This window comes from Dufourea novaeangliae, unplaced genomic scaffold (assembly GCF_001272555.1).
Source record: "Dufourea novaeangliae isolate 0120121106 unplaced genomic scaffold, ASM127255v1 scaffold11, whole genome shotgun sequence".
NCBI classification, from domain to species: Eukaryota; Metazoa; Arthropoda; class Insecta; order Hymenoptera; family Halictidae; genus Dufourea; species Dufourea novaeangliae.
The window spans coordinates 2628032-2643613 of NW_015373895.1; the positions used below are offsets into that span (position 1 = coordinate 2628032).

The 15582-nt window shown below is 32.8% G+C and overlaps 1 protein-coding gene across 1 annotated transcript; it reads left to right on the plus strand.

The window, feature by feature from the left end:
• The first annotated feature begins 1738 nt into the window (after positions 1 to 1738).
• Positions 1739 to 8354, plus strand: LOC107190759 (ras-related protein Rab-40B). Its single transcript, XM_015579632.1, has 4 exons — positions 1739 to 2353; positions 4047 to 4240; positions 7666 to 7888; positions 7968 to 8354. The coding sequence occupies exons 1-4, from the start codon at positions 2194 to 2196 to the stop codon at positions 8273 to 8275; spliced, it is 885 nt and encodes a 294-aa protein (XP_015435118.1). The 5' UTR covers positions 1739 to 2193; the 3' UTR covers positions 8276 to 8354.
• Positions 8355 to 15582: the final 7228 nt, after the last annotated feature.

A 15582-nucleotide genomic window follows, 5' to 3' on the forward strand; every position in this document is an offset into this window, starting at 1 on the left:
TTAACATAAAAGTTGTTTCTGCGTTGAGAGAGAATAAAATACAATACTATACTTTATATATTTATTTAAATATTTAATATAAAATATAAAACATATAAACATAAACATATGTATAAACTATGTACGATATACGTAATATAAGATATACATGATAAATAAATATGTATGTACCCTTGTGAGCAAACTCAGCTTCTGTTAGGGGAAAAAGTGGCGTAGGGATAAGGGCCTCCTACCACGTGGTATTGGGAATTACTGAAATTTATGCCGAATAAACATTCGGTTTAACATTTGTTTTAGTACCTGAAATAAATTTATCACTTTTTCCCCTAGCGGAAGCCGAGTTTGCTCGTCGGTGTACTGAGAAATATGGATTGGTTTGATTTGTATTTTTGGGGCTGCCTTCCGTCGCAGATCTTATGCCGCGAGTTGAATATTTTCAGAATATTTCTGAAACTAAGTATGCTTTTACAAATAATATCTGATAATCAATATCTACATACATATTTATTTATTATGTATATCATATATTACGTATATTGTATATAGTTTATATGTATGTTTGTTTATGTTCCATATTAAAAATTTAAATAAATATTTAAAGTATAGTATTGTATTTTATTTTCTCTCAAAGTATAAACAACTTTTGTGTTGGGTATCAAGGTTAGGAAAATATAATTCGATACAAATAGGTATCAAGATCTTTTATACAATACTAGTGTTGCGTGGGCCCTCAGGGAATCCTGAGTCTCAAAGTAATTAAAGTTTGAAACACGTTAGTTTGATAGATAATTTTGAATAAAAAGGAAATTATAACGATAATAATAAAGAACAATAAAGATTTAAATTAAAACTTTGAAAACTATATTTAAACTATTTAAATAAACGATTTTTAACTAATTTTAAAGGAAAACAAATTTAATTGATAAAGTAATTTTTATACGTCCTTTCTATTACAACGTTGTCGGTGGAATGGACTGTCTTTTCATTTTCCTTCGTATATCATTTTGTTTAATTACAAAATGTCCTTAGTTACTACTGACCAATCTTATAATTATTAATTTCTAAGATTTAATCTGATTCGTTGATGCGTTTCTTCCCGGTTATTGATAACGAGCGATTTACATATTTGCAATGGTTCTGAGCGGTAGGATAGGAGGCGAAGGCAACTGGCAAATGTTTAAACATCCGTTTCTAAGTGAATATTGATTATTTTATAATCTTGAACTGCATTTATTAAAAGGATCTCTAACAGATTTCACACTTCTTCATATCAGTGTCAACTTCACCTTTACCCTCCTTTCCTATTACATGTGTTATTCGATTCAAACTTCGCGCCTGTGAAGCTTATGACATACACCGCTACGTGACATGAGCGGGGACCGCAACACTAGCAGTGAGTAAAAGTATCGATACCTTGGCGATATCGATTCAACCCTAGTCGAGACCAGTCGAGACTGAAGGACAGAAGTAGCGCTGGAGTAGCTCTTCTCTTGCTCGCACATTGCCGCGGGAGAGGCGAAAGCGCCTGGAGACCAATAAAGGAAAGGGATACTGCACGCATGTAATGCTTCCACTCAGCCCTAAGAGAATCCCCCACCAACAGCCCATTAGAAAGAGAAGTAGCTGCTCCAGTTATTACCCTCTCTCTCTTATGTCAACTTTAGCCCTACTCATAAGATCTCGCAGTCTATTATATATGTCTATGGTTCTTAGCGTCCTTCGAGTGTCAAGGGTGGGGTGAACAACTACTTGTATTTTGTTCGAGGGTGTAGCATGGAAACTCTCCTTTGTAGAGTATTTTTCTTAAAATAGTTGTCGTTCGTTTTGTAATAGCCTTATTAGTTTGTGCTTATTCGTGAATGTTCGTGAACGTACTTGACCTTCGAAAAACTTATGACAGCAGACCATCAAACTAATTAAATCTAGAACGGATAATGCAGTGGAAAATAGACTCTATCCTTGTCTTGTGACGACTTTCATTGCAAGTAGAATAACCGTTAATAAAAGGACAACACGGGAACGCGTCGTTTTCTGAAAGGAATTAATGTTCAGTGTGCTATGGTTTTATCAGTGAAGACAGTTTATTAGAAAAGTTTATCCGTTCACGGATCCTAAAGCAGAAAACATTAAAGGGGCAATCGGAGCTTACAGGGTTGTCTGCAGTATGCTCACGGTTTGCAATAGGGGGATATTATGGCTGCAGGTGAGGCCAGCACAACAAAGCCTCGTCAAGAAAAGCAATACGATTACCTTCTTAAATTTTTACTGGTGGGTGACAGCGACGTTGGAAAACAAGAGATCTTGAGTGGACTTGAAGATGGTGCTGCCGAATCTCCGTTTTGCAGCGGCAGTGGTATTATTTCCAACTTTCCTTATTTTTATTTATCTTTAGTATTGTTTTTATTCTTTTCATTCTAGTAGTGCCTTTGCTCTCTATTAAACTTCATCTAACCTTTTTCTTGTCTAGTTACATAGTCAACATTATACCGTACTTTTTCAGTGAAACAAATCTCGCTGAATAAATTAGTATAACAATTCAACCTTTAATGACATTTTGTTTAATTTTTCTGGTAGATTAGTGTAAGTTTATTACTTTTAATAAATCGTGTGAAATAGTTGAATATAGTTGTGATATTTTAAAATTTCTTTCCTACAGTTTCCAAAAATCTGTTCATACATTAAATGGATATTATTACAAACGTAAAATCTTTGAATACATTACCTAATTACATTTTAATGTATTATTTTATTATATGCAACTACTAGTATATGTATGTTGTCTAAATAATGTATATCCTTATTATTGGTAGAAGAAATATAGTGATTTCATGGTACGGTTTGGGTGCCATATGGTAAAGCTCTTGAGTATAGAATGTTAATAGTTCAAGAAAAGACATAAACCAAGTTTCCTTGAGCCTTATGAAATAACTTTAGGTGCTGAATAATAAACAATATGGATAAGAACTATTATTGAGACAAACTTTTAATTATCTATGATATTTTACTAGTGAAAATCACATTTAACAGCTTTTTTGTGCTGAAGTTATCATTTATTAGGATACTTGAGGAAGCTTGGAGAAAGTCATTATTTGTTCTACCGAGAATACATTACTGTTCGAATATATTTGACCTATACAAACACCAATATTTTAGTAACAAGCCAAAAAAGATTTATTATGATTCATATGATTTCATATAATTCGTTTCATTATAATACAGTTGAATTTATATCATAGAACAAAATTAAAATATTTTAATTTAATGTGCTTCTTGTATATATTGTAAATAGTATGACAATGTTTAGTCATATGCTTAATATGTTTAAAAATAAAATTGTGTAAAATAATCTTTGGATTTAATTATACAGTATTGCTCTGTAGTTTTTGTTGCTCAAAATCTCATTTATTATTCTAAGGTTATTTATAACAGAATTATTTCCTTTGAAGATCATAGAACCTTTTCTGTGGACAATAGTACATAATACATAGATTTGAGTCTTTGGTTAGTGACATTACATTGTATTTGATTAATCTAACTAACATATTTCCAATGTTAGTAACATAAATTTTTGTGTTAATAAGCTTCATTCTAAATGCTTTTCTTTCATTTGTAATTAAATGTTTGTAGTCAGTCAACAATTATTTTACTTCATAATCACTAATTTCTTCTAGCATCAATTTTGCTTACCATTCATTATAATTTTCTTATCTTCATATAAAGCAACTTTTCATAGTCATTCAGTTTGTTTTTTCATTTAAAAATTATTTCTGGTAATCTAAACAGTTATATTTTTCGCATCGTAACATACTATTCTTCTTAAAAAAATAAATAAAAAGGATCACAATCTACAATTGTCTTTCTTTTAGGTAGTTTTCATTTGACACATTCTCAAGCCTATATTATAAGGAAAGAGTAATCATGTACCTTGAAAAATTGTTAAAAATATTTTGAAATAACATAAAAAAGAGAATGGTCAAATAATTATGAGTGGTAGTGTATATAACAAATGAGAAAAGTAAATACATAAATAAACATTTATGTTCTAGCATATAAAACCACTACTATCTTACTAGATGGGAAAAGAGTAAAGTTACAGTTATGGGACACATCGGGTCAAGGTAGATTTTGTACAATAATCAGGTCTTACTCACGCGGTGCACAAGGTATAATTTTAGTCTACGATATTACCAATAAATGGTCTTTTGATGGCATCGACAGATGGCTGAAGGAAGTTGATGAGGTACTTGACAGTTAAATATCTTCAGTTTTAATATTCTAGTATACTATGAACTTTGATTAAAAATTTTTAGGACTACATTTATAAACTCAATTACAATGCTTTTATTCACTAATATTGAGAATCACTTTTGAAATAGTTTCTTTCCGATATCAATATGTTATTTCCATTGTTTCTGAAAGCTACATATATAATACTAAGAAGGGAAGAGACAATAGAGATTGTTAGATTGATAGATCTACATATACTTGTGAGAATTGTAGTTTGAGCTCCTGACAGTTTCTCACTTTTAATGAAAGGGAGTTCAAGTCACACTCATGGAACTCTGTTTTGCAAATATAGAAAAACAGTTATAATAAATATCATAAGTTTGAAGATGTACAATAATTAGGTGGCCAATTTAACAAAATCATTTACTTTCTAAGTATGGGTTACATAATTCAATAATGACAGACAAAGTAGTACCTTTATGTATACTATTGGAAGGAAGTTATTTAAAAACATTCAAAGCTCAAATTACTATTATTCTTTTGCAGATTACATCCTTGTTTGCTCTATCAGATTTTTTTATGGATATTTGAATCATTTTTATAAATTTAGTCCTGCAAATGATACTTCTTCATATTTCCCGCACATTAATTTCAATAGTACGCATTTTTATCACTCTATCTCTCTTTAAATGATGGAATGATTTGGAATTGTGGTTTCGAATTAAAAAAGTTAGAGTTTCTTTTAGTACGTCATAACAGATAACATTGCGAGGATACAGTGTTCAGGAATGAAAATTTAAATTTTGCTGTTTTGTCAAAAATGTTTATGAAAACAATTTGAATATAGTAGTGAGATTATTTTGCCCAAGATAACACTGAATTTGATCTAATATCGACTATATGTAACATTATTTTCATCAAAGCAACCATGAAAATTCTTTAAAAATGTTTTCTTAAACATTTCTTAAGACATAAAAATATTAATTTTCATTTCTTTATATTCCTATATTTCTCGTTCATAACTGAGATAATAGAAATTGCTCTGACTGAAACAGATTATTAAAAGATGAGAAATTAATTTATTATTTTTCGTTAAATATACTCGGGAATTTCAGTTGTAAAAGAAATTAATATTCCTTTTGAAAGAGTGGTCACGTAGACAAATACAGTGAAAGATTACATGAGAGTTTGAAACTCGGGTCCGCTTTAAAAACTTTCACGATGCACTGCGAATTGTTTCAACACCTATCTATTATTTGCCCGAAGTCCCCGATCCTCGGCAACAAAAGCAGGAGGGAAGGGGAGGAGGCAATAAACTATGCGCTCAACAGGTCCACGGCCTTCCCACCCTAGTTGTGGGGATGAAGTAGAAACTCTCACAAGGAACTTCCTATCTAACTCTCATCGAGTCTTTACTGTTAAATCAAATTAACCATTTAAACGTGAAATACTGTTTCTCCCCACTATGGATTATTCGAATGAAATTATGCTCATCTTGAGTCAAAAACGTATATCCCACTCCTGTATCGAACATCGAGACCAAGTAACTGTGCGTGCTATGGGAGTTACTAGGTTACTACTGGATTTAGTGGAAGAAATATAGCAGTATCGTCGTATTAGCTATGTGAAGCGAAATTTAACACGGATTGTAGCATTGAAGGTTAATGTATCTGATAGTAATATGTTGCTAGAAAAATACTAAAGTAATAAAGAACAAAAGTATAGAGACGTCTACGTTTTAGCTTTTATCCACGAAACATGTAGAAAGTTTTAGGTTAGTTACAAAAAGTATCCAACTATAAAATGAACGTTATAATTCCTTACCATTATAATTCACTATAAAACGGTTGAAACAATAAGAATTAACGAAAAATTACGTTAAGTTCTATACGTGTTATATGTATAATACGTAAAAATACTCAAAGCAAAATTGAACTTTTGTTATCTATTAACGTAACTGGTTGATATACTTCGAGTTCACGAGCTTTGGCCGATCAAAATCATTGCTAATAGGAGTGTGCGTGTACTCGAATTTCGAGTCAAATAATGACCGGTCGGTCGAGCCGAGTCAATCGTTTAAATTTTTCAAGCTACTTGAAATCGATGAACTTTGAGAAAAATGCTATAAAATAAAAACTATGCAATGAAATACAAAAAACCACGATCAGGCACTAGATTTTTATGTATAGAATGAGTCCACCAAAGCTGAATCAGTTCGGTGCAGCAGTTCTCGAGACATTTTGGTCACCGATTTAGAAAATGTGGTTATGAGAAAAACACGTTTAAAATTTCAAGTCAGGTGTACAACCGAATCAATGCAATTTTGTTATATATAGTTATTCTTAGTATCCACGGCTTCATATAGCTTTGTGCATTTACTACCACAACCATAAATTGCATTGGGACACAATACTCATGATTTACGCACCCCTAGAAAGGGATTCTACCACTTTATATCTGCTCCGAAACTTCCGAGACCGTATACTTTAGACGGGCGTAACACCGCCAATTTTGGTCGAATCAACTTCCAACTTTCACACAATATTTCTAAAATGATGTACTGTAAGAAAATATGTAAACCCAAAAAACGATTTTTCCAAAATTTATAGGTAGGTATAATAACCCCTTAAGGAAAGACCTGTTTCAAATCACCCCACGAGTCTCCGATTTCCGGGTCCTCCAACAATTTTGTTACACCTTGTATTAAAAATTGAACGATTTCAAACGAAAATTTTTAAATAAATGCACTATTTTTATACCGGGGAACTATTTAAACTCTTAGTTCTCTTTATAGACTTATCTTCAAAAATATGGACACTTTAAAATTGACCGTATGAAAGTTCATAAGTGTACAAATATTTTTTTGACTTCCTAATTCTTGTTTTTATTGTATTATGTTCTTGTAACGCATTATAAAAAATCTTTACTTTGCACATTATCTCTGATCATAGTATACAATTTATAGAAACAGTTTTTGTTAGTGTATCACTTGTTTATATAATATTATTACAAAAAAACTAGCTGTACAAATACTTTTTTGACCCACTTTACATATTCTTCCGCACCTCGCAGTCTCCGGCAACTAGTTGACAGTGCGTAAACGGCATTGGTTGGTCGAACCAATCGCCCGGAAAGCGAAAGACCCGGGTTCAACTCCTCTGATCTCTTATATAATCGGCTGCTATTTTTCTTCTACAACAAAAAGGTGAAAATGACAACGGTGATGTTCCTTATTAGCATAATATGTCACAATACATTGCAAGCAATGGAAAACTATGTTACATGCTTGTTCAATGCTGGTTTTTGTTGTAATACAACGTTACTGCTGTATATTTCTTCCACCAAATGTACCACTCTCAACATTAGAAGTATCGAGGATAATGTATTTTTTCCGAACGAAAATACAAGAAATGAAAATTTGTTCTTTTAATACTACAGCATGCTCCGGGTGTACCGAAAGTACTTGTTGGAAATCGTCTTCATTTAGCGTTTAAAAGGCAAGTAGGAGAACGTGATGCGGAAACATATGCAGCTAAAAATCATATGGCGTTTTTTGAAGTTTCACCCCTTTGTAACTTTAACATTCGTGAAAGTTTTTCCGAACTTTCTCGTATGGCACTGCATCGCAATGGCATGGAAAGATTATGGCGATCTAATAAAGGTAATTCTTTTTTTTTTTTTTTTTTTATACCTGTAATGCATCTTAAGAAAATTTCATGAAAAATTTGTCTGCCTTTTAGTGCTCAGTCTTCAAGAACTTGCATGTCGTGCAATAGTGGCACGAACGACAGTCTACGGTATCGATCAGCTTCCGTTGCCTAAGTCGATTAAATCTCACCTAAAATCGTACGCAATGACGACTACGTCTCAATTACGTTACAATGGAAATAGATCGTTGAGTTCTAGTAAAAGTCTTGGTTCTCATCATCGGAAATTGCGTTTCGTTGGTGTGGGTTACAACGGACTGTCCACTCCTGGTAGTTCGCCCGGTAGCATAACAGATGCCCGTACCAGCTGCGTCGGTCGCAATTCATGCGTAATATCTTGAGGGTAATTTTAGAGTTGCAGTTAACTTGTAAAACATGCAACACAGTATCAACGTTCTTCCTCCCTGTTTTGATGTATAACATATGTTGATGAAGTGTGTGCCATTGGAAGTGGTAAAGAATTTTGTAATGCTTCTTCGTAAACAGTAACTACAATACGAATCGTTAACCACATAATAAATTGAAAATGTGATTTACATACAATCAAGAAATCTAGACATTTTTACACTCGATGTAATAGTAATTCTATGTTTGAATACACTTTCCACGTTATATTTTTCTGAAACGTAAACGTGCACTATTGAGCTTAAATAGAATTAGTTTGTGTAAATTACTATGAATGTGCTATTTGTTTTACAATATATACTATCTGACATTTGAGTCTAAGCAAAAAGTTGCTTAATATTTTTGATGTCAGTTTGTATGATATCTTTAGTAAAATTTTTAAAGACTTGTCAACACTCAATGTTCAAAGCAGTTCGAGTTTTATTGAACAAATAACAATACATTTTGGATTTATACCATTCATCCATATTTTACTACCTTTTCATAAGCTGTTGAACTTTTCATCTAATTAAGATGCATCAGTGCATTTTGTATGTTTTAGTGCACAAGTGTTTTAAAATGGAGAAAGTAAGAAATGTTGAAGTGAAAAGTACAAGTTTGCTAAGTCTACAAGGGTTGTGGTTTAGACCAGGACTATTGTAAGCTGAATAGTTTAGAGCAGCTAATTGGACATTAGCATCTAAGAATAAAGTTCCCAACATTAATATCTATAACTTTTTAAAAGAAATCATCGATTTTTGTACACTAATTTTCAATTTCGAATAATAATATAGTGAATAAAGAAAGTAATTTTTATATATTACTTAAAAAGTTGTATTTCAGTATCTGTTACAGTAAGTGACAACAATCATATTAAATTTATAATATTATTTTCTACTATTCTCAACAAGATTTATTTATTATGCAAAATTGAAATAGATATTCTATAATACCGAGTTTAATCATATTTAATTTTATGTTATTTAAAGAACAGTTCTGTTATGTATTATTGTATTTGTACAGTGTAGGTTTATAAAAACTATGTTGTGTATCGTGTAAATATAAAGAGATATATTAATATATTTCAACAAATTTCACTGCTAAAGATTACTGTGGGATCTAAATATGAATAATATTTTTGAATTGGCTATTGAATTGCGTAATGAATTTTTCTCGTATAATACCTATTCCGTAAAAAAATAGTAATTGTTAATGCGAAATTGTAGAAACATCAATGAAATTTATTGAAATGTAAGAATTTATATGAATTTTTGTTAATAGACTACATACTATCGAGAAGACGTGTAAGATGCATTTATAATGTGTAAGATGCAAATTAAATTATATGTATATATGATAGTGACTATTATTAATTAATGCTGTTTTACATAATTACAAGAAAATGCGTTTATTTGCCTGTCATATGTATCTTTAAATATATAATAGACGTTACATGACAATTGCAGAACCACATTTTAGTACTATTTTTGAAAAACATGAATATATAGATAAGTTCTTTGTAATTATTGATTAGTACAATTAGTAAGAAAAATTTATGTAACAAAATGAAATTGTATTGGAAAAACATTGGTCTTGCCATCCTTTTATGTGTATCTGTAGAGTGATAACATGTTTGCAAACATTAAGGAGATTTTCCGGTCCAGGAAGAAGCAATCCTTTATCATTTTTTATTCATACACTATTGATAATATCTGTTTGAAATTTCACATACATATTTATGTAAGTTTCAATAAAACGAATATTTTTTCATCGAGATATATTAATAGTTTCGTTATGTCAAATTTAAACGTAAAGCGAACGTTGCAGATGTCAGACATCTAACTGAGACTAATACTGTGGCCTGCGAAACGTTTCATTAGTAATAAGTCGTAACAGAGTTCTTGTTACTAACGCAAGCAGTAATCGTTTGAAAGTAGTCGTTGATGAAAACAAATTACTATGAGCGATTGATAATCGAACTTCTATTTATAAATAGTTAGATTATAGGCTATGGTCCCAAAGGTAGGGTTGAATCGATACCGCCAAGGTATCGATACTTACTCGGTATCGAATTATATTTTCCTAACCTTGATATCCAACAGAAAAGTTATTTATATCTTGAGAGAAAATAACATACAATACTATACTTTACATATTTATTTATATATTTAATATAAAACATATAAACAAACATATGTATAAACTATATACAATGTACGTAATATATGATATACGTAATAAATAAATATGTATGTAGGTATTAATTATCAGATATTATTTGTCCAACTACTTACTTACTTAGTTTCAGAGATATTCTGAAAATATTCAACGTGGGGCATAAGATCTGCGACGCAAGGCGGCCTCAAAAATATCTAGACAAACCAAATCAATCCATCTTTCTAAGTATATTGCAAAAATAAACCCAGTAAAACATAGAATATGTATATAACAAGGCAACGATGTACTTAGAAAAATGGGGAATCCCCTTATTTTTGTAAAAACAAAGGAATAAATAAAGATTCATCAGTAACATAGATAATTCATTTATTAATGATAAAATTAAATGAAATATTTAATAGAAACGGAAAGCGCAGTCTTTGACTTCGCCAGTGACTTAAACTTGCTAAATTTAAGTAGTAAAGTATTTTATTGGGGAGGTAAGATGCATACTGAACAAGGTTATGTCAAACATAATCTAGATGGTAGATGAAGATGCTGCAGGAAAACTTGTTCTATATTTAAAAATACCATTTTTTGAAGCTCATATCTAACCATATATACATATATTATTTTTAATGTTGAAAATATTTAAATACACATTGCTTAATTAGTAATATAAACAACATTCTTTTGTGTTCAAAGTAATTACAAAATCAAATGTTGATGGATCGATACTCACTCCTTTCAATACGAGTACTTTTTTTCGATACCTACTAGGTATCGAAACAAAAGTATCGAACGTATCGAATAATGTACTCGTATTTACTTGTGAGGCAAGGGCCTTTTACCAATTGATAAAGTTATTTCCAACACTGAAAGAAATATTAAACCGAACGTTAATTTGGCGTACATTTCAACAGTTCCCGATACGAAATGGTAGGAGACCCTTCCCCAACGTCATTTTTTCCACTATTGCAGCGCAGTTGTTTGCAATTTTACATATGTCATGTAATAAATTTATTGAACATATTTAAAATTACAAACAACTAATATCAAATTTATTCTGACACGAATTTATCACACACGATCCCATAGAATAGTCACCACTCACTTAGTGTCACGCTCAAAATTTCGCTCATAATTATGTACAATGAATTATGTTACACGTACGGGGTGTCCGCGCGAACGGTATACAGTCCGTTATTTCCTAAACTATTTGAAATACGAGAAAACTATTTACATAAAATTGAATGGCACTAGAGGTGTCGCGTCCGTCCACCTGGGGTTGTAAATCCCAGGCACGACCGTCGTGGTGCGCATCTAGTTGCGACTATTGCCTGCCAATTTAATATTAAGCAATTGTTTCAAAATTTAATACGGTAATTAAAATTTACCGTATGATTGCTCGATCGTTGGAGCTGACTAATCGCGAGTTACTATCATCAAGTTTTGTCGAACGTGATTTGTCGAATGATCGAATGCGTGTTGCCGACACTAGTGTTTTCGAACAAGCTGCGAATGAATGTTTCGAGTGCGAATGTATGAGTTTTGTGTAGCGTCACGCTTCTTCGAGGTTGCGAAGGCGTTACCAAAATTCGCATCCTAATTAGTTATGCCCTGAAGGAGAAGGCAAATTCCTAGGTTTTTCCAAGAGACGTGGAGGTGGAAAACCTCTCCTTCAGGGCGAAGGGGACGCCAGGAAATTGTCGCTCACGAGGCGACTTGACCGCGACGAAATTTCAAGTCTCCCAAGAGTCCCAACAGTAAGGTTTATGGCTGTATTGTCTGCGAGTCAGCGCACCTCGGTAAGGCCCGGCGCGGATGGGTCCCAGGTGTATACCGTACGTACGTGGCGGACTGCAGACCAAATGTTGGAGTCTTTTGTCTGTTATTCCCTTTTGTTAACGAAATTTAAATTGCAAGGCGTTGGTTTCGCAAATGTCTAAAATGCACGGACGAAGGAAATAAAATAATCAAAACTAACGGTAACTACGATATGGTATACAATAGTTATGTCAGTTATAGTTGCGATATTCCTAATAATTATTTGCTTGAATTGTTGTCTTTGTTTCGATTGCTTAATATTTCAGAAGTGCATCTGGTTTACAAAGAATCCACATAACGGTAATACTATTTCCCCACTCATTATAAATTTCGTAAATTGTAACTTCAGTTCATCAGCGCGTTTATTCGAGCTGGCCCGGCTGGCCAAAGTTATTCGAAGGCATGGGAGTATCCAGATTATGAGTCAGGGAAGACCAATGTAATTTTTTTCCTCCGGGAAGGGGAGCAAAGTCCAATTTTGTTCTCCTAAAGTAGTGCAAAACCCACTTTTTCTCGTCCATGTTCGAAGGTTTATTCGAAGCCTTCGAATAAAGGATACAGATGAAATATGGAAATTTTATTCGACGCTACGAATAACGAATAAAACTTTTTTATCTTTCATTCATTATTCGAAATTTTTATTTGGTTAAAAATTTTGCCCAACTCTAGCCTGCTGCAACTACAACTTTAGAGTGCCAGCGAATTAGAAAAATAGATTTTAAAGAGAAAAGATCACAGAGTACGGACATGTTTCTTTTTCAATTTTTTAAATTTATGACCTATGAATCAAACTTGCAAAATAAAAATGGTTTTAATATTTACGCACTGCAAAAATAACTTTATGTACAAAGCAAGAAATTATTTACAATGTCAGAATCATTTATTAGTAAGTTTTATGTTTTCTTTATCTCTTTTACACAAGCATATCCAAAACTCAAAACCCGAATTTGGAGACTATGTCAAGGTAATGCTGTACTAGAAGACTTTATTAAGCAATTCTAAAATGCAGTCAATAGTACCTGATATTGACAACAGCATTTTCACTTTTCGAAGTGATTCAAGTTTGCTTTCAGAATAACTCTTTTCTCAAAATTACTGTCCGAGAGTCTGTTACACTTCGGTGAATTTGTAATCGTCGTATATGATAACAATCTTTCTACCGATGCTGACGACGGCAGTGGTGTATTATATTTAAAGAAGATTTTCTTTATCTCCGGATACTTTTCTAAAATTTTCCAATCTTTATCTTTTTCTTCCAAGAAATGTTTTATCTGTAAAACAACATTTTTTTAAATTAATAACATACATACTGCATTATATCAATTTGAAAAAAATATATCTATTTACTAATTAGGTAACAATTTACTGACCTGCAATGATGCTTTTGATGCATAATCCATAACTTGATCTGTTGAATTCTCACCGAAATAAAAAAAATCTTCATGCGTTGATGATGTTGTGGGCATGGCTGTGACTGAAGAGTTGTTCTTTAATTCCTGTGTGATTGTTTCCTTGAACAGGTCCATGAGTCTGTCACGATGAAATTCTTCTATACACAGGAACCATCGGTTTTTAAATTGTGGATGTGACAATGCCGCAAGTGCAACATTACCTGCCTCCGGTGTAGTGAAATTAAAATAATTTTTAAACCTAGTTTCTAAACTAGCAAGGAGGCATGCACTCAAAGGTCCACAAAATGTCCACGTGTGTTCTTTTAAATTTTTCAATTTCCATTGAAGAGACAACAAACAAGGTAGTAATATCCCATAAAAGATATTATTCTCTCCTTGCAAAATATCTATTGCTTCTGCTATCGGTGATGTACATTTTAAATGTTCTTTTATGTATAGGAAGTCGTTTTCTTTCAATACATTTTTGATTTCCAAAACTCTTCCTATTTCAGTAATCTTGTCTTCATTTTCTAATATTTGTTTTAGGGAATCATAGAGAGAATTCCACCTAGTCTTGACAGGTCTTCTTAAGGTGTGGCCAATAATTCTCTCTATTTCTTCAGCTGATTTTGGCCTCATAACCGCCTTCCACAAAGTATTGCACTTTTGTATGACTTCTGTGTGAATCGTCGATAGCAAATCATTTCCGCGGATCGTTTGCATCATATCCATCGTTACGCACAAATTTAGGGTATGCGCAGCACATCGAATGTGTCGGGGCATTGTATAATCTGTGAATGTCCTGTTGGCATTTTCTTCTTGTTCTTCTGGTTCTACTTCTTCTTCTTCTTCTTCTGCCGATACACTCGATGGAATGTCCTCTTCATCTTCTATTCTAATAGAAGATTCATTTATTCCAAACAGTTTAAACGTTTTAGCGAAATTACTAGCGTTATCTGTTATGGTGGCCACGATTTTATCATTGGTCAGGCCAAATTCTCCGTGAATTGTCCTCAACATGTCCGTTACCTTATTCAATGCATGGACACCCGCAAAGCGACGACATGCAAGTGCCGCTGATTTCCTTTCATACTTTGAGGAAATCCAATGTACTGTAACACTGAAAAAACTTCTTCTTCTTGTAGACCATGTATCTGCTGTGGTGCAAACGTATGATACTGTCTTCAAGTCTTCTTTAATTTTATACATATTGTACAAGAACATGGTGTTCATTACTCTTCCTACTGTGCGCCGGCATATATTGGTCACTTTTTCTGCAAATCCTAAGTTTTTAAACATGCGTCGAAAATAAACGTCTTCCACTGATTTTAGGGGAATCATTGCACTAATTACATATTTTGTCACGTCCAGTTCAAATTGATCGCGCTCGGTCTCCTCTTCTTCTCGGACACGTGTAGTGTCTTCTACATTTACGCTTCGTCTTCTTCGTTGCAGATCGGCATTATATTCTTGAAATTCTGCAGGGTGTTTCCGTTTTAGGTGTGAGCGGAAATTTGACGAAGAGGTCAACATCCCCTTTATTTCTTTATTACGGGGCAAACAAATTTGACACAAGCCAATAACACTTTTCTTCCGACACATAGAAATTTTAAAATATTTTCCACTTAAAATAGTTGGCAATTGTTCGTTTGCCGAAACAGATCCTTTGTTGCTTGCTGCATCAATTTCAGACGTATCCATTATGAGGGGTAACAATTGGTAACAATAAAAAAAGAGAATACAGAAAAATATTTAGGACTAAAGGAAATCACAGTTAGAGTTCACTCACGACCGTCACGACGCACCCTTCATTAAAGTCGCTTAAAAACTGGCGTAGCCATGGGCCATGGCTAGCATTTCTTGGCAACGATTCTCCGCCGAGAATGCCG